Source organism: Thermobia domestica, chromosome 1 (assembly GCF_964235325.1).
Source record: "Thermobia domestica chromosome 1, izTheDome1.hap1.1, whole genome shotgun sequence".
Taxonomy (NCBI): domain Eukaryota; kingdom Metazoa; phylum Arthropoda; class Insecta; order Zygentoma; family Lepismatidae; genus Thermobia; species Thermobia domestica.
The window spans coordinates 87,445,921-87,471,815 of NC_137454.1; the positions used below are offsets into that span (position 1 = coordinate 87,445,921).

Here is a 25,895-nt window from a genome sequence, read left to right on the forward strand (position 1 = left end):
GAAATATGACTACAGTAGTTGATGGTGCCTAGATCATAAACTGCCTCTCTACCTGCCACAAAGCTTCAAATTATGCCACACAATTTGACTAACTATATGTAAATCTTGTTTTACATATTGATGCAAATATTTCCAAATGATAATTTAGTCCTTTTGAAACAAGTTTTACCTGTAGTCATTACATTAATACCCAAAATAATTTAAAATGTGCCTAGTCTCGATTGGAGAATAACCATCTGGGTCTCAAAATGTTAATCTGTATAGGTTGTTTCTTATTTCTTGTATCCAGAGTTTATATTAAATACATCAAATAAAAAGAATAGCATTTATTCAGTTCTCCTTATGTATTTTTCAAATTTAAATTAAAAACAATTAAAATCCTTTATAATTTATAATTTCTACTTAGATATTAAATATTACTTAGGTACTATAATATTTCAATGGACATTAGAAAACACGTTTAATTCATTAAATAACTCCAGTATAAGTAGGAAATTCCCAAGTATTAACTCTAGAAAGGAAGTTTCACTTCATATGTTTACCGAATCAACGCCATTCATTTGAATGAATGAATTCAGAAATTCATATCTAGTGGCAGTAAAAGAACTGTTCTCCCTTCGATAAAATCACATCATAGAGCTGTTTATACATTAAAAGCGGAAACTGATTTATCTTACGTTGCTAACTTAAAAAAAAAAAGAAAAAAAGCAGACACCTTCCGGTGACGTTTTCCTGTTTGAACATCCTGAAATAAATTTTTCCCACAGAAGTGGTTTTTCACTATCGCCTAATCTTAATTTTCATCCAAAAAAAGAGTGCCTTTGGACATAATTAACACCAAAAAATAAACAGGGAATGTAGTGTGCCTCCCGTTCTTTCATCAACATGGTCTTACTGGCAGCGTTCTCACAAGCATACTGTATGTTCTTTCAATGTTTTAAGCTCAGTGTATCACACGCCCAAGAGCTGCGACACTTAGGTACTACAGTGGCTAAAAGCATGAATAATGTAGTAATTAATCACGAATTTACACGATACGAGTATTTGGAAATCGTAGCATTATACCTAAGACGTCCCTAAACGTTCTATGTCAAAGTAAAGAAACAACATAGAAAATTTCTAGTAATTTGACTGCAAGTTCAGTATAATTTTTGCTCGCCCTGGATAGCTAAAGTTTGCCCTAATTTCTTGCAGATTTTAGGTATATTAAATTCAATTGTACTTCTTACTGACTCTGAATATATTAAAATCAATTTATCTTCTGCAAAAATGATGTGAAAGCATGCGTTCTTCACTGCAAATGCCTATCTAACGATCCTTTAAAAGTCTTTCGATGTCTATAAATACGTCGAGACAGGCCGGACACATCGCTCGATTGATAAATACCTGCGGGGTGTATATAAAGTACTAATCAGAATGTGGGAAATACCGAATTATCGCATGAATAAGCCATAAATGAAGTAGAAAAAAGCAGTTTTAATTCTTAGGTGCGTAAAAACAGTTGGAAATGAAGCTGTTTAAAACGAACATTTTAGCTAGTTCTTTGGCTTAAAATCCTTTCTTTCATTTTTGAGTTTAACGTCCCACGAATAAGCACCGAGGCTAAGGGAGACGGTGATGATAATGAAATAATAGAATGGAGAAAGTAGAAGAAAACGGGAGAATCCCGAAGAAGCCCACGCAGTGTTTGTCCACCACATCCTAGTTAGCGGGATCTGGGATTGAACCAGGGACCACACGCACTAGAGGTAAATACTCTATCACTAAGTCATCAAAAGTCCTTTGTTGAAACGATCAAAAACTACACAAACTACCCCCACTTAATTGAAAGGCAGACAACCTTAACCAATAAGCACGATTACACATGCTTCAAATACATACAGTGGCGGCAATAAGTATTTTGACAAACGCATTTTCGCCCCTAGGGAGTGCATAGTGCGTTTCCCTACTCAGCCAGCCTAGCTTTGCTCTGTATGTAGTGGCACAAGTCTGTGTAAACACATGTGTCAGGAATCGGCAAACAGTGGTGAGTGTAAAACTAAAAACATCACTTTGGTTGGTTAAAAAGTATTTTGACACTGTAGTTTATCGCTAAAACTATATATTCATAAAGTGATCGTACGAACACAATGAAGAGTATTTATCAACTTTTAAAGGTACTCAAGTCATTATACAATATTTTTCAATAATAAATATGATTTAAATATTGTTATGTCACATCCTTCGTGAACCTCTCTTGACGCGGAAGGATTGTGGTGACTTCTAGATGAAATCAAGAAGAAAATAAGGACATAAATTTTGTACGTAAATTTACAAAAAAGTAGTTGAGATAAAATTCAAGATGAGACGAGAAGAAATGCTTTCCAATAATCCAGTCGAGACGATTATTCTACAAAAAATTTGATACGAGACAAGAAAACATTTTTTCTCGCCCTGTCTTGTATCGTAAGCAACATTTAATAGTTGGGCGGAGACACTGGGAATCATACGCTCCTGTGGGCGCCCGCCACACATAAACACGGGCGCAGTGGTTTGAAATAACGTGAACAATGACACATCTAACCATATCCCACATTTCCAGTAATCTCCTGACCATGTTGCACGTTCGCGGCACCATTGGAGTTTTGCTGAAGCGTAATGGTCCGTTAATAGCGGTTTCGTCCGTGCAACTTTAGCCCGCATGTCCACATCATGTAACTCACAGGAAATTGTGACAGTTGACACAGACTATGGGAGGGGTTGCATGAGTTCCTTCGTTGCTTGCGCCGCAGTTGCACGACAGTTCTGAATGACAATCCGCGGTTATGCTCGGCAGATGTTTACATTCAACTGCAAAATATCTGTTTAACAAGTTATGTAAAAACATTACATTTAATAACAAATAATAAATTAATTTTAAGAAATCTCGAAAAACACTAATTTGATTAATGAAAGTGAAAAATAACAAGCCAAGTGAATTTTGCAACGATCGTTAAAACCTTAACCTTTGTACAGTGTAAACAATGGATACTCATTTCTATTAGAAGTTTAAGATTAGATTTTATGTTTTAAGTTCAGTAGATGCAATGGGAGTGACGAGAACTGGGAAATATGGGTTAAGTAATTTCGTCACTTCCGTTGCTGACGAGAGTGTAAGGTTCCAAAAATTTACATTTTCCGTTACAACAACTAAGGCGGCCAAGTAAAGAAACTATAGATCGGCGTGCGTTTCACATTTGTTCTCATACAGATACATTTCCTCACTTTTCTTATCTTTCAGTATTTATTCTTTAAAGTTCTTTGGTTTTCAGAAATTTAAACAGAAATTACAACCTTTTCTTTAATAGGTCAGTGCAACACCAAACACTGTTTCACTATGACATGGTTCATAGTGTTAAAAAATATAAATGGATAAAGTGATTTGATGAACACAATGAAGAGCATTTATCGACGTTTAAAAATATACAAATCATTTCACAATATACTTTAATAATAATTATGCTTCGAATGTTATCATATCATATCCTTTGGGGATCTCTCATGACGCAGAAACATTCTAAAAAAAATTTAAGATGAAATTAAGAATATTAATTAGGGCATATATATATATATATATATATATATATATATATATATATATATATATATATATATATATATATATTGTACATTATTAACATTATTTACAAAAGCTTTTTCGAAAATTGAGACAATACGACATAGAAGTTTTAGAAAAACAACGAGATGAAACGAAAAAACTTTATAGCGCATTTATTTGGTACACACTGGACACGAATTATACCGGAGAGGGTCCACAGCCCGAAGGCGTCTTTCCATGGCGTCCCAGAAGTGTTCGATTGGATTGATATCCGGTGACCATGATGGCCAGAGGAGTGTTACCAGATCAGTGAGTGCTCATCAAGTCAATCTGCTGAAATCCTAGAGCGGTGGCCGGCGCATTGTCCTGCTGAAAGATCAGTTCACCATCCGGACGTTGCAGCCGAGCAAATGATAGGACATGGTTATCCAGAAGATCGCGGTAGCGTTCACCTGTGAGGAAGCGTGTCACACGTGTTAGGTGACCCATTTCACTCCACGTAAACATGCCCCAGACGAGAATACCGCCACCACCGACCAGCACAGTTCCCTGCTGCTACGATGGATCCATTGCCCCATACCGTTGGTGACGCACCCGTACCCGTCCATCGGCATGTACCAATGTGAAACGTGATTCATCTATCCAGGCAACATTTTCCCACATTTCCACGGTCCAGTTGTGGTGTTCCTTTGCTCATACTGGATGTTGGTTCCTGTGTTGTGTGGTTAGAAGTGATACTCGCGTGGTCTGATGGCTTCTGTACCCCATGGAGAGTAGGTGGTTGTGGATTGTGTGGCTACCAACACGGCATTAATGTCCTGCATTGAACCCCTCCGCGATTTGACACACTGCGGCCCGTCTATCGGCTATTACGGTGCGGGCTAGTCGGCTCCTATCCCTGTCGTCAACACCCAATGACCGTGACAGTTCGCGCGTGTGGGTGTGGTTTAGTCAGCAGCCAGTACTCATGACATACCCTTGACACAGTTGCCTTTAAAAATCCGAGTACCGCAGCTACTTCCGAAATCGAGCCACCCAGTCGTCTGGCCCCTTCGATTTGACCACGCTCAAATGCACTCAGGTCCTTCGTCTTGACCGTCCCAGGGGGGGATTCGGGGGGGAGGGAACGGGGCAATCGCCCCCCCAGAAGACGAAACTTTCTTATTTTGTATATAAATAAAACCTATCACAGAGTTGGGGACTCTTAAAAGTAGCTCTAAGTAGCAGTATTACAACCGATCGCACCCCCATAAGTCCATCCTGGATCCGCCCCTGTGCCCACCACACACTGCACTGATACGGATACCGAGAGAGTAAACACACGGCAGCATGACACGCGCGATGCGTTTCATTCACATGCATTGGTAGAGCCTCTGCAGGGAGGTTTCTGCAACTGTCCTGCTTTCTCTAATTCAACTGGTGATCAGTGTATACTAAACGCGAAATTCATACATGAGAGGAGAATCTCGTCTCCTCTAGCAAACACTGGAATGACGCTGCTCAAATAAGGGTGAACAATCTGTGAAAAATAATTTTAAAAAAACAGAGGAAAGTTTGCAAACCGCTGACCCAAGGGAGCAGACATCCGCATAGAAAATTCTGTGTATTTCAGGTATACATATGTAAATATATAGAAAAATACTCTTCAAATTGTGGCCGCTGTTTATCAAAATAATCTCAATATGAAAGCTGTCGTGAGAAAGACAGGGAACTTCTAATTTATATTTCATGTTGACTAAGATAATACTTATTTTACCACTATTCACAGAATACTATATGACGTAGTTTATTACATATCACAACAGAAATCTCGCCATATTTTATCATCCTAGAAAACGTAATATGTTTACAGAAAACGAAGCAAACTCTAGCAACATAAAATACAGAAATAACTTTATGACAAATATGAATATTACCAAAAGTATAATAGCTTTTTCTGTTCAAGGAGAGAATAATATTTAAAAGACGTCAGCACCAGGGCCTTAGGCACCACATCCATCCGCGTGAAGGCGACACGCTATTATTTATTTTAGTTAGGAGTTCTCTCTCTTTTGTTTTTTATAGCCTTTTTGACTTGGTTTCCTCTTTTCTAGCGAGACTGTATTTACATTGTTCCTTTGCTATATGGTTTCCTCTACTTTCTCATCAACAAACCACATCCCTTTGTTCTCGAGAAACTTGCTCCTCTCAAGAGAGAGAAACAAAATATCACTCGAACGGGAGAGAAGAAGACGAGGAGAGGAGGAAATATTAGATTGGTGACATAGACGAAACAGATTGGAACTTATTTAATGAAATATACTGGAACTTGTACTTTTATAACTGAACTCATTCTTTTTTCTGTCATTATATCTACTATTTTCTTTGAATTTCCTCTCTCTATATATTTATATCTATCTATACAGGGTATTTCAAAACAACACCGACAACGTTGGGGAGGTGATTCCTGACATCTTGATAAGGCAAAAAGTACAAACCGCCTTGGGTGCACAAATGCTTCCTTTCAGAGCAATAAGCTGTCAAAAACATGAAAAAATGAAATTTAAAGGTCCATAGCTCCAAAACTATGGGACCTACCGTAGTCAGCAGGTCAAGACTTCACTTAGAAATTCATATGTGTGCTATTTAAAAGTACATGTTTCAGTATTCTGCAGTACTCTCCAACATTTTTTATAGAGGGAATTTGGCTACAGGCATATCATTTGAAGTACTTACCAACTACCTCCATAAACATTGTTGCGGAAATACCGCAGGATTGATTGACAGATAGATAGATAGATAGATAGATACAGAGAAATGGATAGTTTTTTTTATTATTATTTCATGTCCTCGTAAAAGAATACCATTAACTTTATTGTTTTACGTGAACATGAAATGGTGTCACGTCAGAATGGCCCAGACAAAAGGGCGAGGACAGAAAAGCCCGAGTCAAAAGAGCCCTGCGACAAAAGGGTCATAGTCATAAGAGACCGCGTCAAAAGAGCCCAAGTCAAAGGGCCCCGCGACTAAAGATTCCACGTCAAAAAAGGGTAAGGTATAGTTTGAGAAGTATAAAAATGCTTATCAGATTAAGACAAATGGAGAGTAATTGACTCATTTGTGTAGAAAGAACATACATGTGGAAAAATATAGTGTCAATAAAAGACATTATTGCAAATCAGTAATAACGATACACATCGACGGAGGAAAAGTAAATGTTGCAGGTGGGTATTGATATGAAAACTGCATTGAATAAGGTATGAAAATCATACCAGATACCTTGGATACCGCGATATTGGATATTACATTTTTTTGTTTTGAATGGAGACGGGCAGGTTTGGGACATCAATTTAGGCTAGAATCTTCCCACAAACGAGAACATGAACTCATTCTTTAAAAAGATATTTGACATTTATGCTGCGTTTGACATTTATGCCTAATAATTAACCTGGACAGGTAATTAATAACGAGACACGTGGATGGAGGAAAGCAAAAGGATGAAAGTGTATGTTGGTGCGAAAACTACATTGAGTGAGGATGTGGACATCATTTCAGCTATCTTGGATTCCGCCATATTGGATATCACATAGTAATTTTAAATGGAAAGGAGTATGTTTGACACATCTACTTAGGCTTGACTCTTTCCACAAACGAGAATTTCCACAAACGAGACTTTACTATCACCATTTTCTTACGAGGTAGGCGTGCCATGTTTGACATTTGTATGTCGTAGTAAAAAATATCGAGACAATTCAGTAATGATGCAGTGGAAGAAAAGCAAATGTTGGGAGTGGGTGTTAGTGCGAAAACTGCATTAAATGGGAATGTGGACATTGTGACAGTCAACTTTGATTACGCCACATTGGATATCACTAAACATTTTATATATATCCCGAAACGATAATCTTGAACTCACATTTCATCTATTGCTAATTCGTTACGAGATAGAGTGTGCTATGTGCTATGTTTGACATTAAAAATTGTGATGCATCTGAAAGAAGGTTTACTATATTTCTCTTGGTACCTGTACTCTTCATATTACAGAGAAAGAAAATGTAACATTTACTTACATTTATTTACATATTCTCGATTGTCTGACAATAAGCCACTAGGTCGTAAAAACTGTAAAGTGCATGTTCTAGCATATCACAAGGAAGTCTTCTTGTTTTTTTCACAATGCGATGCCGTAAGTCATTCTGGGTGTATGGTTTGGTGTGATTCACGTTGTCCTAATGTACCCCTATAGAAAGTAACCCATGAGTGATAATAGGGAAATCTTGCAGGCCATTCGATCACACCTCGTCTTCCAATCCATCGTTGTACAGGTTTAATTTTTATGTAAGAATTGTCAAAAATTCAGTCTATAGTGTGACTGTGCTCCATCCTGTTGGAGCCAAACGTGATCAGAGTTATATGTGGAGACTAGATGTTAGGAAGAATCTATTTACAAAGCACTGTCAAATACTTCTCACCTGCCAGATTGCCATCAGTGAAAAAAGAATCAATAATGATGTTTCCTATCATTCCACCCAAATATTCAGTATGATGCTCCATCATCCAATGCGGGTTTTCATTGCTCCAATAGGGTAAGATGTCAAATGTGATTTATATCAGTTCATCTAACCGTTCAACGTAAATATCTTTATTATGTATTTTACATTAATACTGGTGTGATCGATATTTTGCATAATTACTAGGCAAAATTTTTTGCTGTTATGAAAATCATCTGCTGTCAGTACGTGTACTAAACGCACTTAGTAAGGTTTAAAATTACTGCGCACTAAAATTCTGAATTCTGAGAAATAACCACCATGTTGGCAACGCTGGTTGTCGATGTTTGTGAAGTTTCCATAAAATATTGTAACATATCTAAAGAAACTTCCTTATTGCTATAGAATTTCGGCCTTCCTCATCACACTTCTACTTTCTGCAAAATGTCGAATAATTCTCTCGACGATTGACTTCGAAACTGGGTTACTTTCGTGAAATGTAGCTTTAAATTACTGTCACATCTCGATATACAATCGCTTGTGGTCTCCTTAGCCACACATCATTAGTATAACATAATACTTTCTCACTCACTTTGCTTCATTCTGGCCACTGATACGGACACAATTTTACCTTCCTTCCGCACAACAGTTACCAACAATAGAAGCTACATGCAAAAGGTACCCAAGTAAAATAACACGTGTAACTGACTATACTCGTATTCTATATTCTAAGGTTACGTAAAGTTGATGTAATAAATAAGCGTGTTTGTCGTCTGTTATTAAAAACTTCTGACCCATGAAGAGAAAGGAATTGTGATTGTACTTTTCTTTATTTGGCTTCTTAAGCCTATGCAGAATTACAGAAAACCAATAAGGCTCTTTTACACTAATATTTCAATAACTGCCAACTGAATTACTCACTAATAGTACTCATTTCACTCTCAACTTGTGCAACTAAAATCACCTCAATTCTCTGACCTAATTTACAGAGCATAATTTACTGAGCAACTCCTAACCTCAGGGTATGTGCGAACATTCTTAAACACTTTCCTCCTACCACTTTCCACACTGACTTTCGGTCTCTATGAGCTGGCACATGTGTCGTAAGACACAATATCTCACACTAATATTCATCATCATCATCATCATCATCATAGGTATTCTGCCGTTATTGGCAGGTCACTTGATGCAGCTGAGAAGCTTCCATGTTCCACGGTCTTACGCTAACCTCTTCATCTTCACGTATGGCCTTTCCGTTTTTATATCGTTCATTAACTGTAGTCTCCTTTGCCCTCTCCCTCTCTTTCCTGCCTCCATACCCTCTAGCACATCCCTCATGATACAATTTCTTCTCAGACAAGGTCCCAACCAGATTCTCTTCCTCTTCTCAATAATATCTAAAAGTGTTCTTCATCCCACTATTTCTAGAACGCTCTCATTCGTTTTCCGCTCGGCCCAGCTAATTCTTTTCGTTCATCTCCACACCCACATTTCGAAGGCTTCCAGTCATTTTACATCACTTTACGCAATGTCCATGTTTCCGCCCCATACAGTACAGCAATCCACACAAACATTTTATAAGTCTTTTTCTAAACTCTTTATTTAAGGTCTCACAAAACAGACTTTTCTTCCTCCTAAAGGCTTCTTTCACCATTCCTATCCTTGCTTTTATTTCACGTTCGCACTTCATGTCATTACTAAGAATACTACCCAGATGTCGGAAACTATTCACTTGTTCTATTTTCTCCCTCTCCACTTTTATATTTGACACAGACCTCTTCGTTCCGGTAACCATGGAGCTTTTGTCTTTCTAACATTTATTTTCATCCGATACTCTTCAAAGCCCTTCCTCAAGTTTTTTTAACGTTCTATTGATTTTCTTTTCAGGTTCTGCAACAAGCGTCATATCGTCTGCAAATCTTATGCATCTAATCATTCTATCTCCTACCGAAATGCTGCCTTCATCATGTAGGCTCTTTTTCACTATCTCTTCTAAATAGATATTAAATAATGTTGGCGAGAGACAGCATCTTTGTCGAATTTGACTTCCAATTGCACTCTCCTCTGTCAGTTCCTCCCCTATCCTAACGCTTACTTGTTGGTTCATATATAAGTTTGTTATGAGTCTTCGATATTTCTGTTCCAACTCATTGTTTTTTTAATGAACGATATATTTAATATGCACACACGAGCACACATATATATCTATATTATAACGACTCTATAGAAAAGCGTCGTCAACCTGGTCCGTCTGGTAAAATATATGTTACGAAGCGATAATAACCCTTTTTTTTATATGCAAGAATCAACGCAGAGATTCAAAGATCATTAGTCTCACCTTTATTGCTTGATATGTCTTAAAAATTCTTTTTAAGACCGTAAAATACATAAATTCACTTGACTAGGTCAACACATAACATGTACATAGCCACAACTATCCCATAATAATCTCTTACATATATTAAAAACATTCTTCTTTTTTGTTAATTTAAAATGAACATTCTACTAAGTATATTACATATTTATGAGCACTTTTTGCCCACGGTACAGGTAAATATTATACAAACTAAAGTATTTCGTTATAGAAAATGTCGCCCGATAAAGGGACTGAATATAAAAGTCATGAGTAGGCTTGGCTTTTATATTCAAGAACCACTGGTCTGATTAGATTAATGTTCGTACATTACATATGTTCTTGATATTTTGATCATATCTCGTATATATCTTCATTACATTTTGATTAACCCTCATATATATATATTATTTATAATCATTCACATAGATACATTTATAACAAATCTTTTATTTCATTATCATTTATTTCTTATTACATTAATATTTATTCTTTATTATTAAAAACATCGTCGCTTATAAATATAATAAACGAGGGTGAAATACAAATTATGAAGATTAATAATTTCGAACATTATTACAAAACGGTGATGTTACAAATAATATTTATTCTTTTCGGGCGCATTGTATAACAAATAAGTTAGATGTTGCAATTGTAATATATACATAATAGCACTAAGATATCATAAATAAAGAAGAATTTTATTCAAGATAGTCAGTGAATAATGGATTTTATAGAATGGATCTTATTCTTAACGTAATCTTTGACAATTAAACACAAATCAATTTGATATAAAGTAATTTCTTTTGCCTTTAACTAATTATAAATTGAATTATGATTCTTCACATTAATAAGAAGGAATAAAAATTAAACATAACCTACGTTTGAATAATCAAATGAAAGTAAATAAATTTATTTTACAGAAACAAAAGACACCCTTTTGTTATTAAATAAACACATTTTTCATTATTATTGTTATTTTTCATTCTTATTTATTTGATCAAGAATGTTGGGTGCTACTAACTCTTTAACTAGATGCATTTCAAATATTTATAACCGTCGTTTTCATTATTAATATTAACACAAACTTTAAAATGAAAATTCACAAGAATCTATAACCAACATGGGTTTAACCTAATTTCGTTAACGGTAATCATGTTACATTCGCACTGGCATATGAATCTAATAAAGTGCATTGTACCGCACAATCGTGATTAGGTTCTACGTTAGGTTGTACATGTCTTTCATCGTGATTTGAATTTGGATACGAAGTACCATCTCGTGAACAATGATTATGTCTATACATAGGATTGATAGCATCTCTAGGATTTCGACATGTATTTCTATTATTTTTGTGTCTACTTCGGTTGATTAGGTTAGGCGGATTCCTTACATAGCTTTGTCTATTTTGTTCATTTTGATTGCTAGAGTATACTCGTCTTAGGTTCGGTTCATTATTATTCACACTTTGGATATTCAAATTCCGAACAGGGACCAAATGATCTGAATTATTCTTACTTTTACCCATTCCAGATGGTGTTAGATTCATAGCATGGTATTGAGTTTCGTAGCATTGTACAAGCATTAGTAAATGACTGAAACTCATACACTGTGTGGAAAATAAGATCTGCTGTAATTTAAATGGAAGCAAATTGCGAATCGATGCAATTATTCTTGATTCCGATTGTAAGGGATTAACAACCTTTAATTCATTATAGACATTTATAACAAACTCTACAATAGATTTGTGCAATCGAGGATTGAAATGTTGATTTCTAAGAGTGGCATCTCTGTTTGCCAGCAAAAAGTCATTTTCGTAATTCGCGATCAATGCCGCTTTAAATTCCTCATATGTACTAATGTGATCACGTATTGCCTTAAACCATAAGGAACAAGGTGGGAGTAATACATGGGGTATTAATTTCATGTATTGTGATCGGTCGATAGACATTATACTGCATTCGTCTTGGAACTTCTCTAAGAAAGAACTAGCATTTTCATTGCACTTACCACTGAATTTACTCATGGCTTTGATTTCGCTCATCTTGATACTTAGCTTTACCTTTCGTTTCTCACTCCTTGTTCTTGTGGTGTGATTGTTCCGGTCCGTAGCGTGCTGTGGCATTATACCATTTATATTCCGTTCATCAGTGATCTTCGGACAATTTTCCTCTAATATAATATCCTCCTCAGATTCCGGCGAAGGTGTATTTATATCCGGTGATTGGGGAAACTCGAAGCGATCACTGCCCAGATTATTGCGATAAATGGTGTCTCTAGCCTGTAACGTTTTAATTTCTTCCTGCATAGTAGCCAACTGGATCTTTTGATGTTTAACGGAAGATTCTATTAACGTTAAATCCCTTTTTACAGCACAGATTTCATGATTTTGATGATCGTGCTTTTCTTGACATTCATCGGCTAACCTTTTTAACTTCTCTTCAAACTGTGAGGATATATCGTTCATCACCTGGACGATTGTTTGTTTCGTATCGTCTGATTTCAGTTCTATCCGTTCTATTCGTTTACTTAATTCTTCATACTGCTTGCTAGCTTCATTAAATTTCAGTTCTATCTTCTGTTCCATGGTCTTGTTAGCTTCGTTGAATTTCAATTCTATCTTCTGTTCCATGGTCAGGTTAGCTTCATAGAACTTCTGTTCCATGGTATGGTTAGCTTCATAGAACTTCTGTTCCATGGTCTTGTTAGCTTCGTTGAATTTCAATTCTATCTTCTGTTCCATGGTCTGGTTAGCTTCATAGAACTTCTGTTCCATGTTTGTGTTAGATTCATTGAGCTTCTGTTCCATGGTTTGTTTTATCTCAGTCGTCATTTGCATAATTTGTCGCTGCACAGCTAACAAAAGTCGATCCTCAGATGACAAACTTGGTGTTGCACTAATTTCACCTGGATCACTGGTATTAGATTCCTGATGCACTATTTCACTATCAATTTTTCTTTTGATGACCTTACCGCTTCGTAATACGGTTAAGTTCGTATTCATAAATGGTAAAATCCAAGTAAAATTCAGCCCTACTTTCCTTCTTCGGGAACTGAATTTTCAAAAGATCCCGGGTTTCGGCACCAAATTTTTATAACGACTCTATAGAAAAGCGTCGTCAACCTGGTCCGTCTGGTAAAATATATGTTACGAAGCGATAATAACCCTTTTTTTTATATGCAAGAATCAACGCAGAGATTCAAAGATCATTAGTCTCACCTTTATTGCTTGATATGTCTTAAAAATTCTTTTTAAGACCGTAAAATACATAAATTCACTTGACTAGGTCAACACATAACATGTACATAGCCACAACTATCCCATAATAATCTCTTACATATATTAAAAACATTCTTCTTTTTTGTTAATTTAAAATGAACATTCTACTAAGTATATTACATATTTATGAGCACTTTTTGCCCACGGTACAGGTAAATATTATACAAACTAAAGTATTTCGTTATAATATCTATCAAACTATCTATCTGTATATATATTGAAAACTAATGAAATTTAATATTGTTAAATTTTAGATCAACGCATATGATTGTCAATTTACGATTTTCCGTTATTGGTGAGGAGGTTATTGGCTACCTCTTCTTCTTTTACTAAAAAATCTGTTATTTACCTTTCTCAAAAAAAAAAAAAAAAAAAAGAGAAAATGAGAAAATGCGATATCCGATATTGATAAATTAATTGCATTTTTGGGAGAATTCGTTTAAATTCTTTTAACGTTTTCTTTTTCTTAAAAAAAAATTAAAAAATATTTTTATCCGAAATGAATTTTCTCTTCTGAATAGCCAAGCTAGAGTTACTAAATATACAATTGTAACGGGTGCGAACTATGTAACAATAAATAGATCTTCCATAAATGTGATGACTGTTAGATTTGATGATTCGTTGGATAATTATACTTCACCTAAAATATTCTATAATTGGAAATTGGAGATAAATACAATTCCGTTTAATATGTAAATCATTTAATTTCTTAATACGTCTTATTTTTTAAAAGATGAAATTGATTTAATCTTCCACTTGGTTGAACCTTCGATCAACCTTGGAAGGTTCCTATAATCTTGAGGATTGATGTCACAGTTATGGTTACCATATTTATTCGCCTATGTAACGACTTCCCGTAAATGAATTCTTTTATCATCTTAGCACTGTTTATCATCCCATGTTTCAATTTTAGTGTAAATATTTCTTTAAAAAGTTACTAATAGTACTTTAAAAAATACTAATTGAAAAGTAATGTGTTGCTTGAAATTGTGGACAATTTGTGTCCCCCCCCCCAAAAAAAAGCAGACAGCGGCGATGGGATATTGATTAAGAAATTAACCCTTAACAGGAAATATGTGTCTGTCAGACACGTATGGTTTTTCTTTGTATTACATTGGCAACACTGATTGACTCAATGTATCGGTTTTCTCAGTACCTTCCTATTATTTAACATTACACATATGTTTTTTTAAAAAAAGATATTGCTTTATACATGTCCGTGTCCCACAGAGACACATTTCCTGTAAGCGAAGAAAATAGCGTTTCCTGTTAAGGGTTAATGTCAAACTCCATTCTGTAACTCGTATGGTTACACTCTAACTTTAAGCAAACACATTTTACTAAATCTAATAGGCAATTAGTGCATTGATGCTTGATTTAATTTATTACTCGTGAAAGCAAAGCTAAACGTTTGTCTCCTATATTTAAAGATCTTTGATTAGATCTATCAATCACTAATCTACATGATTTAAAAATTCCAAATCTGTAACTAGAAGAATTAATTTGAGTTTTTGTGTTACGCGCCCTTACGCAACACCATATTAGGGAATTAGGAATTAGATTTCTGGGTTTTCAGTATCTACTGGTATAGTCGTATTAATCCATCACAAACATATGAGGGATGACGTTCCTCGATGATCATATTGCCCGGTGAATTGGAGGGAAAGAAAGGAATGGGGAGGGTACGAAGTGGTTTCGGACAATTATGTTAGGTACCATCCCGGGATTTGCCTGGTATGAATGTGGAAAACCCAGGAAAACTCTCACTCAGCATGGCTAGCCTGAAAAAGTTGTTACACTTTTTCGACCGAGTGTCCCCATCGGAAATCGAACGCGGGACCGCTTGCACCAAAGGCGAGGGCATTAGCGATTCCGTGTCCTGTCATACGTATAATTGCATGTATTCTATTAACGTGGGCTTCGAACCACGACCGGAACTGCAATATGATATAGTTGGCAAGTGGACAGACCATCTTGTAAGATCAAACCTCACAGTATAGAGTGTTCCCCACCACACTATTTTTCCTTCAAGAAAGCTGGGTTAAGAACCATGTCCTCATCAATTGCTCTATGAGAGGCCTACAGATATACAGTATACCAATATATCTGAATACTGCTCAATCTAGCTTCGGAATTTCGTATAATTTAAGTAAAACTAAAATCTCACCAAACCAAACGCACATTATTAATAATCTGTGTTACAGTTTCGGAAGAACCGTATATTGTTACCATTATCAGGTGATGCATATATGATGCAGGCAATTATACATTTCCGAAACTATAGCACATATTGCGCCTGCTTCGGTTTAATATATACATACACAAACACTTTAAAACATTGTGGTTTATCGTACTCACCAACTTTCCTATTAGGACATTTGAGATCTTCTGTAGGTTCTGATTTATCATGAGTACATAAACATGTAAAACTGCCGTTGCCAAGATGAAAACATGCAGCCTCTGGTCCACAGGGACGGGGACATCCTCCAGCTCGTTTTACCCGATCTGAAATAAAGAAACAAATTTAATATTTAATATCGTATACTGTGTGGGTGTGTACGTAAATGTACTAATAGACAACCCAAAATACACTCTTTAGATATTAAGAACGAATCTTGTAAAAGAACGATAGAGATAAATTATATACTTTTATAAGTAAAGAACTCGATATATAGAAAGAATGACGCAAAATCACTCTGAGAATAGGAGTTTCTAAGGTGTTAGTCGCGACTATAAGTCATAATATCACGCTCAATGTGCCTATTATTCCAGGCTAGATTTCACATAGTAAGAGTTTTTTTTCTTTACTTTTTCTTTGAACTTTAAGTCCCACAATTATTCACCGAGACAGGATGATGAAATGGGTGATAAGATGAATTGACGAAAGTGGGGGGAAACGGAAGAATACTGAGAAAAACAAGGCGCACAGTGTTTTTCCACCACAAAGGACAAGTGACATGAGCTGAGATTGAAGCAGAAACCCACGACTTGCTCTAATATAAACAATCTGTTCAAGTGAGGTAATATGCAGTCACCAAGCAAAAGTGAGAATATATAAATTATCTATATAACTTATGTTTTCTAAGAGACTCATAGAGATATACTTCTATAATTTAAACAGGAAGTAAATTTTATTAAGTTATAGTAAACTTAGGTATACTCAATCGATTCACATATTCTAAAGTTTTTAGGAATTCCTATAAAGAATTCCCACTGTCGCGTAACAAAAATCAATTCCTTCTTCAGTTCCGGAATTTTATTCTAATTTAGGAATTTTCATTTACATTTTTCTTAGTTCAACGTCCCACGTTTATGTACCAATGGAAAGGAAAAGATGATATTGAAATTGTGATAATGCTGGAATGAAGAAAGTGGAAGGAAACGGGAGAATCCCGAGAAATGTTCTTTTGTCCACCACAAATCCCACTTGGCGGAAATTGGTATCAAAACTTCTGTGAAGCGTGACTGAACTCCTTGGTGACGGAGCACTTTTGATGTTAATAGTTCGGATATTTTGTCTCCATATAATTGTGGTGCTGTAAGACAAAGAAGGAAATTTTATATTGTATTATTAAGAGGGGATTTTGATAATTTAAAGACGTTATCTTAAAGCAGAAAAGTTATATAATGAGGTTTATGACAGTGTTTTTCGTTAAGGGCGGTGGTCTTGCGTGGTGAATGCAAGTTGTATTTCTTGTGAAGATGTTTCTATTAAAAGATAATGGCAGGAGAAAGTAGATTTTAATTTTCCTTGTGGAGTTAAGGTAAATGCGTTACCGTTTGGACGATATATATATATATATATATATATATATATATATATATATATATATATATATATATATGCATGCTATGTATCTAGGATATATACATTATAACCAACCACAAAAGCTAATACCAATTGATACCAACTCCTCTTACAAGTTAACCATGGAAGCAAGGGTACAAGTATCATTATCAATGGTGCGTATTACAGAATTAAACTGGATCTATGGTTTACATAGGCCTAGATAAAAACATCAATTTACGAAATCTACAAAATATGACTAACGACTGATGTAAGCTATTATTTGCTTTGTTTAAAAAAGTCAACAAATCAAATTTCTGTTTTTTAAAAAGAAAAACATTGGTATGGGCTTGTGACACGGTAAATGTGACTTTGGGAAACTTAGACAATCCAAAGCCACAAGTCATAGACTATTTACCTATGGAATTAAATTATTTAATCTAATAAAGGGTGTTCAAATTTCAATGTTACTTTTAATTGTACCTGTTTCTCTCCTTTTTTAGTAAGGTAATCATCAAGAAGTTGTCAGAGTTGGGAAGGAGAGACTTTATGGGAGTGAAAATGCAACGCTACAGCATTGACAACGTGTGTTCATACTAAAACGGTATTACAAATGTAGGAAAAGCTGTGAAGAAGTTGGCCACAGATCCCATACCAAATATGAAGACAAAGATATTCGTCAAACGTGGAAGTCAAGAGAATCTGTGCCAAGTTTGAAGAAAAGTTGTTCAGTGAAGGATGAAATTAGTCCAATACACGTCGTCGTGGCCACTCCCAGGAAACTATCGCAGCTATGCGTGTGAGCGTACAGGAGGACCAAAACACATCGCTTCGTCGTTGTTCACAGCAATTGAACATCAAAAGAATCATCTTGTTCAACATTTTACACAAAGATTTGCATTTAAAGGCGTACAAAATACAGTTAACCCAAGAATTGAAACCAAATGATCACGCACTATGTCGTGAATTCGTGGATTGGACCCTAGGGCAAAATGAAGAAAATTGGGAACTTTTCACCAAAATCATCATTTCTGTCGAAATCCATTTCCGTATGGCTGGATATGTGAACAATCAAAACTGCCGGATATGAGGTACAGAAAGTTCACGAGCAGTATTCGAGAAACCAATGCATCCACAAAAGGTAACAATGTTGTGTCGGTTGGGGGCAGAGAGTGTAATTGTTTCATATTTCTTTGAAGATGGTGCTACTATAAATGATCTCGATATCGAACGATGATTGCACATTTTTTGTGAAATACATTGGAAGTAATGCATGCTACCACCAAGACAGTGTAACTTGTCACACTGCAATCGCAACAATTAATCTTTTGAGTGAAAAATTTGGGGATCGCATAGTTTCAAGCAGGGGGGACATTAACTGGTCGCCTAGAGCATGTGACCTGATACCTTTAGACTTTTTCTGTGAGGTTATTTGAAAGAGTAAGTGTATGCCAACAACCTACAAACAATTTCGGACCTTGAGGACATTATCGCTGTTACCGCAGCAATTCACGTGCACCATAATTGGTAGAACTGCCTGCGGAAGTAGTAGCAATCACTGTTTTAAATAAATAATCTTTGTCTCAAAGAATGTAATCTTATTAGCTCCCGGTATAAGCATACGGGAATTTATAGTTCCACTCCAGATGTAATTATTGCTGTATCTTGACCAAATTTGGTGGGGAAATAGTCCATGGTCAAATTAATATAAAAGAAGCTATATTTGATGACCAGATTTGCCCAGGGACAGGCTCGGCTCAGCTTTACTCGCCTTGCATGTGATATTTCATTTCTTGGTAACTATTGGCCGAACTTGGACGACATTCGGTGAGCAGGTGCCTATCGTCTAAGAAATAAAGATCGCATTATTTAGTGGCAGGGCTCGGCCAGTTGGTTCGGCTCGGCTCGTATTGTATGTGGCATTTTATTTCTCGGTAACTACTGGCCGGATTTGAAAGAAATTCGACGGGCAAGTAACCCATTGCATAGGAAATAAACATCATGAACATCATAGTGGCAGTCTTGGCCAAAGACAGGCTTAACTCGGTAACAAAGCCTGTGTTCCACATTCCTTTGTACACCGGAAGCTTCTGGGTTCGATTCAGCTCGGCTTGTAGTTATCTATAATTTTTTGTTTTATCAAAATTTAACGAAATTATTCGTATTGGTCGTCTTTCAGATTTAACAGTATTTAATACTTGAAAATGTACATTTATTTATACTGAAATTTGTTTCTCTTTCCTCTTGTTGTTGTTTTTAGGTGTTTCACGACGGAGAAACCATGGGCTCTTTTTCCCACTTGATGATGTTCAAAGGTTATTCATCTTCAGAACATACACTTTATCATATAAAACTGAAAAAAATAAGCTAATAAAAAAGAATTTTAGGAATTATAAAAAATGGATCAAAAATTGATTAAAAGATTGCGATCTTGGCCAAGAATTAGTTTTTGTATCAGGAACCATAAAATTTTTGAACGGCCCTTAAATCCAGTTCTCGTATTTTGTGCGGAATAAGCACATCATACTAAGTTAAGTGATAGTTTGGGTTTGGCTACACTATATGTAGTTCCCTAGAAAAAAAGGCATACAAGAAAATTTTTGATTGAAATATATGGGATCTTTTGATCCAATAAAATAAAAGAATAACTCGTAACTGCAATATACAATAACAAGAAGTAACTCTTCGTAATTCCGTGCTAAATGATGCATTACAAAGTCTCATACGTAATTCTATGATTCGATGCCACGAACTTCAGAGGCTTTGGTTGTAGCACGTGAAGGATTCACGTCACACAAATTTATTTAGTTGATTAAGTTAAAGGGCATCGTAGAATTCTGAAATTGTAACCAATTCTGAATAGTCATGTAACAAATCTGATATAAACTCATTCTACCCACATGTGTGTCCCACTCGTGTTGCATTTTTTACAAATTGATCTAAATTAGTAGAAATAAAAGCTGGAGATATTCTATCAAATTTACGTGAAAAAAGGGTAGTATTAAAAGTTGAAAAATTCGTAATAAACAATCGTTACAAAATTAACAAGGAAAACATGTCATACGTAAATCTAATATTATGTTGTATGTTGAACTCAACAAGAATAACGTAATCAATTAAAAAAAAAATACTCTTTCATTATATCGTTCTTGAAAGTTGCATCACGATATTATTAAACCAAAATAATGAAGGGAAAAAAGAAAGACAGAAAAATGAAAAAAAGCTATTATTATGTTATGTGACGTTAGAATTAAATTAAATTTAACCTGTTTCATGACATTCACTTGTAGAAAAATCAATATATATATATATATATATATATATATATATATATATATATATATATATATATATATATATATATATATATATATATATATATATATTTCGTTCGCCTCTTCATCTTCTTTCGCATTTCTATAACTTTTTTTTTCAGCACCCAACTAAATACCTGAAAGCATATGAGTCAAATTGAAAGAGTAGCTGGCTCGTAGAAGGGATCCAATTAAGTTATGATTTCAGATAGAAGAGAATGTAGATAATATAAATAAAACAGTAAGGAAGATAAATTAAGACCACCGGGGGAAAAAATAAGGTAATATTAAGAAATGTAAATCTCGCGTAAGATGAGGTCTTCGTCATTGGTCTAGGAGCTAGCACGAGTGCCTTTAGAGCACATGGTCCCGGGTTCGATTCCTTGTGAGATAACACACACAATCAGTGGCGCATTTAGGAGCTATCGGGCTCAATCCTTTTCTAAATATATTTGTTACTTTCTTGCATTCCACGTATAACAATAAACCTTCTTACCATTTCTAAGAATTTCATTGGTTTTCCATTTTCTTATGCTCTTTGTTCAGAAATAATACTGGATTTGTCAACTTTCATTCCATTTAAGAACTGCTTTTCTTTCGTCTATTTTATCTACTCTTCTGTTTCTTTTTCTTAGTTGTTACTTTCTTTCGTTTCTCCTATCATACTTTTGACCTTGTTCGTTGTGATTCAAGTCGGCCGTCGTCAGTAGCACCAAAACTAACGCAAGAGGAGCTGATAAGAGAAACTGGTGTTCCACACCAACTTGGACAAATATCAACATAATGGGATTTTAGTTATTATGGTAAAGAAATATTTATATCGTTTTGTTATAAAGAAAGGTAAACGTTTGAATTAAAGAAAATCAAGACGGGGGGAATAAGTAGCCCGGGAAATTAGGTAGACCAAGAGGATGCTTCCTTTTTCTTTTATGAATAGAATAAAAGGTTAGATTCACTGCTAAATTTTTTGTGTGTATCATATCTCATACGATTTTGAAGTCTGCAATTCTTGCCATTAAAACTTCAATTTATGTTTAAGTTAAAATATATTTAATTCTCAAACTCAGGTGGGCAATTGGCTCCCCCCTACTTCTTCGTGTTTGCATAGTCCAGCCTCTCGAAGCAAAATCCTACATACGCCACTGCACACAATCATTCACTTTCATTAAGCATCCGTCTGCTTTAAATCCAAAAGGGATAATCGTAAGACTTTAAAAAAAAAAAAAAAAAAGACAATAATTTTATTTTAATTTCGAATAAGATGAGGCACGTTTCTTCTACCTCTGAAATATATATTTTACAGAGTGACATAACAATTCAGTAAAACTAAACAGATAAATGAAGAAGCTTCGCCTCAAGATAAAATGAATCAATAATCAGCTTATAACCGTGCGTTCGCGTGTATGTATTGTTTCGAAAACTTTTACCTGAGTAACAAGCCTCTAATTAGCGATGCTATTAGGGAGCTCGTCGCTCAAAGCAAATTAAGTCCTGGTATTTTCCAATTGCATGGATTTCAAATGTACAAAGTTTTCAACTTACCACTTTCAGGATGTTCGGCAACAACAGCAAAACACTTTGGAAAATGAATCCACACACTGAAACATAATTAGTAAATGGAGAGTAAAGGAAAAACAAAGTCCATTTACGGGTCGAATTTTAGATTGAGACACAACGCTATTTTAGAGATCTAGTAAAGCATTGTAATACATTGAAACATAACAAAATCGTTAGTTCAATAAAAATAATGATAGGAAAGAAGGTATGCAGAGGGAGAGTAATCAGAGTTCCTTGTGAAATAAAAAAAAATTAAAAAACGAATATGAAAGTGCACTTTTTTGGTTTTCCTCGTGTACTCTTCAAACTATAGACCAGTGGTTTCCAACATAAGGGGGCGCAAGCTATGACAGAAATAAAACGTGAAATTATGAATAAAACACAATTTGTAATAAGCATTTACATTTTAGCTTTAGCGAACTTCAAAATGTTCCATGTTTGACATTTTGTCTTTCCTATTGCTGTTCAAGATTTTTACTTTATTAAAATCTAAATAATTATGCAAATTATTATTATTGTTATTTACAAAATTATCAAAAATGAGTAGAAAATGCTAATTCAGTGTATAAGATGGAGTTCAAAAACTTATTAATTAAGAGCAAAGGCAAAACTCAGTGTGATGGTTTTCCTTGCTTTTCCTTCACAAGTTTCTTGACATTCGGTGATAACTTCGACAAAGGACACCTGAGATCACTTTCCACTTCCAAACGGTTGCGATACTTGTTTTTATTGTGGTCAATGTCGAAAATCCCTTTTCACAGAGGTAAGCTATCGAGAACTGAACAATAACTTGGGTAAACAGGCAGAAAATAAATCCTATTTTTTTTTTCAAAGACGTTAAGTGAAACAGTTCTTTGACACCTGAATTGCACTTCAATTCAATAGCTTCCTTCTGAATTTCATATGGGAGTAAATCTATATCAATGTTGAAAAGGTGTTCTTGTTAATTTGCGCTGCCAGTCTTCTTCATATAAATCAGGAAAATATCGCTTGAATTCATTATAAACTGAAACTAGGCATGAGTTGATATTGTCCCTCCATATGGTTAGATCTCGCAGAAATAGAAATACGAAGTAGAAACTGGATCCAGTTCGCTCAGGAGAGCTTTTGTGAACGCGGGCAATGAACCTCCGGGTTCCATAGGCCATAGAGTTAGTAATCATTATTACTGAAGATTTGAGAATTCAAAGCTGTATTTGAACTCGCAGAAAAGGTCGTATGAACAACGAACAAAAAGGACGGGGGAGTTAGGGCTTGAAGTATGCAAGGTTTATGAAGGGAGAGACAGGTAAACAAGGTTGGTGCACAAATGCGTCGTTTCGGAGTTATAGCCCACTGATAATTAGCTGGAATAATATGATGAAAGGACATAACTCAAGAACAAAATGCCACACCAACGTCAGGTAAAGGAACATAGTAATGTTGTGCTTATATCCCATTAATGTACCAGTGGATGTAGAACAGGGGTGGCCACAAGGTTACCAACGAAGCACAGGAGGAGGAGATTCATGGACTATTCTAGAAATAAAAAAAAAAATGATAGATCACCAACTGAAAACTGGCACACATTTCATATTCATTAGTTTATTAATGGAATCTAGGGACAAAATAAAATATTATGTTCTTTTTACCCGACCTTCGTCCGATATTTTCCCCGCTATTTGATCCATTTTATTTTTTTCTGATTACTTTTGGATGAGCCCTAACACCAAAATGACACATTTATGCATTCATATTGCTATATAATTTTTCATGTTATCGTGCAACGATTGATTTCCCGAAGTTTTTGTTTATATAAAACACACACACACACACACACACACACACATATATATATATATATATATATATATATATATATATATACAAAACAGGCAAAATTACGCTGGCTACAAAATCCGAATGAAATAACTACACAAAATTTCGCAGATATCAGGCGGGAAACTTCCGAAACTTTTAGAACAAAGAAACGCGATTTTTTGAAAGCTAAAATTAAGGAACTTGAAGATAATAGTAAAAATAAAAACATCTGGGGTATGTATAAGGGGATCAGCAAATTTAAGAAAGGCTATCAACCTTGTGCTTATATATTAAAGAAAGCTGACGGTACAGTTCTCACTGATACGGATAGCGTCTTAAATAGATGGAAAGATTTCTTTGACGATTTGCTTAACACGCAACCAAAAACTAGTGTACGTGGAGAAAACGAGATACACACCGCAGAACCGTATATTCCAGAACCCAACCGAATAGAAGTAGAAACCGCTATAAAGAAATTAAAGAAACACAAATCTCCGTGTGTAGATGAAATTCCGGCTGTGTTAATTTTAGCTGGAGGCGAAAAATTGTGGAACAAGATACACAAACTCATTCTTCTTATCTGGAACGAGGGAGAATTGCCACAAGAGTGGAAAGAATCAATCACTGTTCCAATTCACAAGAAAGGCGACAAAACTGATTGTAATAATTATCGAGGCATCTCTCTTTCAACATCCTACAAAATCCTTTCAAATATTCTATTAGCAAGATTGACCCCATACGCAGATGAAATTATTGGAGATTATCAGTGCGGATTTAGACGCAATCGATCAACTATCGACCAAATATTTACCATTAGCAAAATACTCAAAAAAGTGGGAATACAATACCCCGGTACATCAACTATTTATTGATTTTAGAAAGGCGTACAACTCGGTTAGGAGAGAAACATTATACAACGTTCTTACAGAACTTGGAATACCGAGAAAGCTAATTAGATTAATTAATATATGTTTAAATTAATTCCAAAGTAAATTCAGGGTAGGAAAATTATTGTCCACGACCTTTGACGTCGAAAATGGCGTGAAACAAGGAGATGCGTTGTCGCCATTATTATTTAACTTTGTTCCGGAATACGCTATAAGGAAAATCAAAGATAGCAACCAAGGCCTAGAGTTGAACGGTATTCACCAGGTTATGGCATATGCTGATGATGTGAATTTAATAGCGGATGATAGGAGAACAATAGAAAGAAATGCAGAGATCTTATTAAACGCTTGCAGGGACATGGGTTTAGAAGTAAATGCAGAGAAAACTAAATACATGGAAGTGCGTCGGGACCGTAATACAGCAAATTATGGATGCGTTAAAATATTAAATAATACTTTTGATAAAGTGGATAGTTTCAAATATTTAGGGTCAATATTAAAAACACAGGGAAAAATCATATTCACGAAAAAATTAAATGTCGACTAAAAGCAGGGAATTCGTGTTACTATTCGGTTCAAAATCTCTTGTCATCGCGAATTCTGTCGAGGAATCTGAAGCTTAAAATATACAAAACGATAATCATGCCTGTTGTTCTGTATGGTTGCGAAACATGGTCGCTTACACTGAGGGAAGAACATAGACTGAAAATATTTGAGAACAAGATCCTGAGACGAATATTCGGACCCAAGAGGAACGGGAATGGGGAATGGCGGAAACTTCATAACGAGGAACTACATAATGTATACGGTTTACCCAACATTCTTAGAGTCGTCAAGTCTAGGAGGCTTAGGTGGGCAGGTCATGTAGCTA

General features: G+C 35.3%; 1 protein-coding gene across 3 annotated transcripts in view; it reads right to left on the reverse strand.

Moving 5' to 3' along the window:
* LOC145687147 (tyrosine-protein kinase transmembrane receptor Ror-like) overlaps positions 1-25,895 on the reverse strand; it is a 396,459-nt gene that overhangs the window by 167,497 nt on the left and 203,067 nt on the right. For all 3 annotated transcript variants that reach the window (XM_081760607.1, XM_081760610.1, XM_081760612.1), the window contains exon 2: positions 16,038-16,184. In XM_081760607.1, coding sequence (XP_081616733.1) covers positions 16,038-16,184 — 147 coding nt within the window. The remainder of the gene's footprint in view (positions 1-16,037; positions 16,185-25,895) is intronic.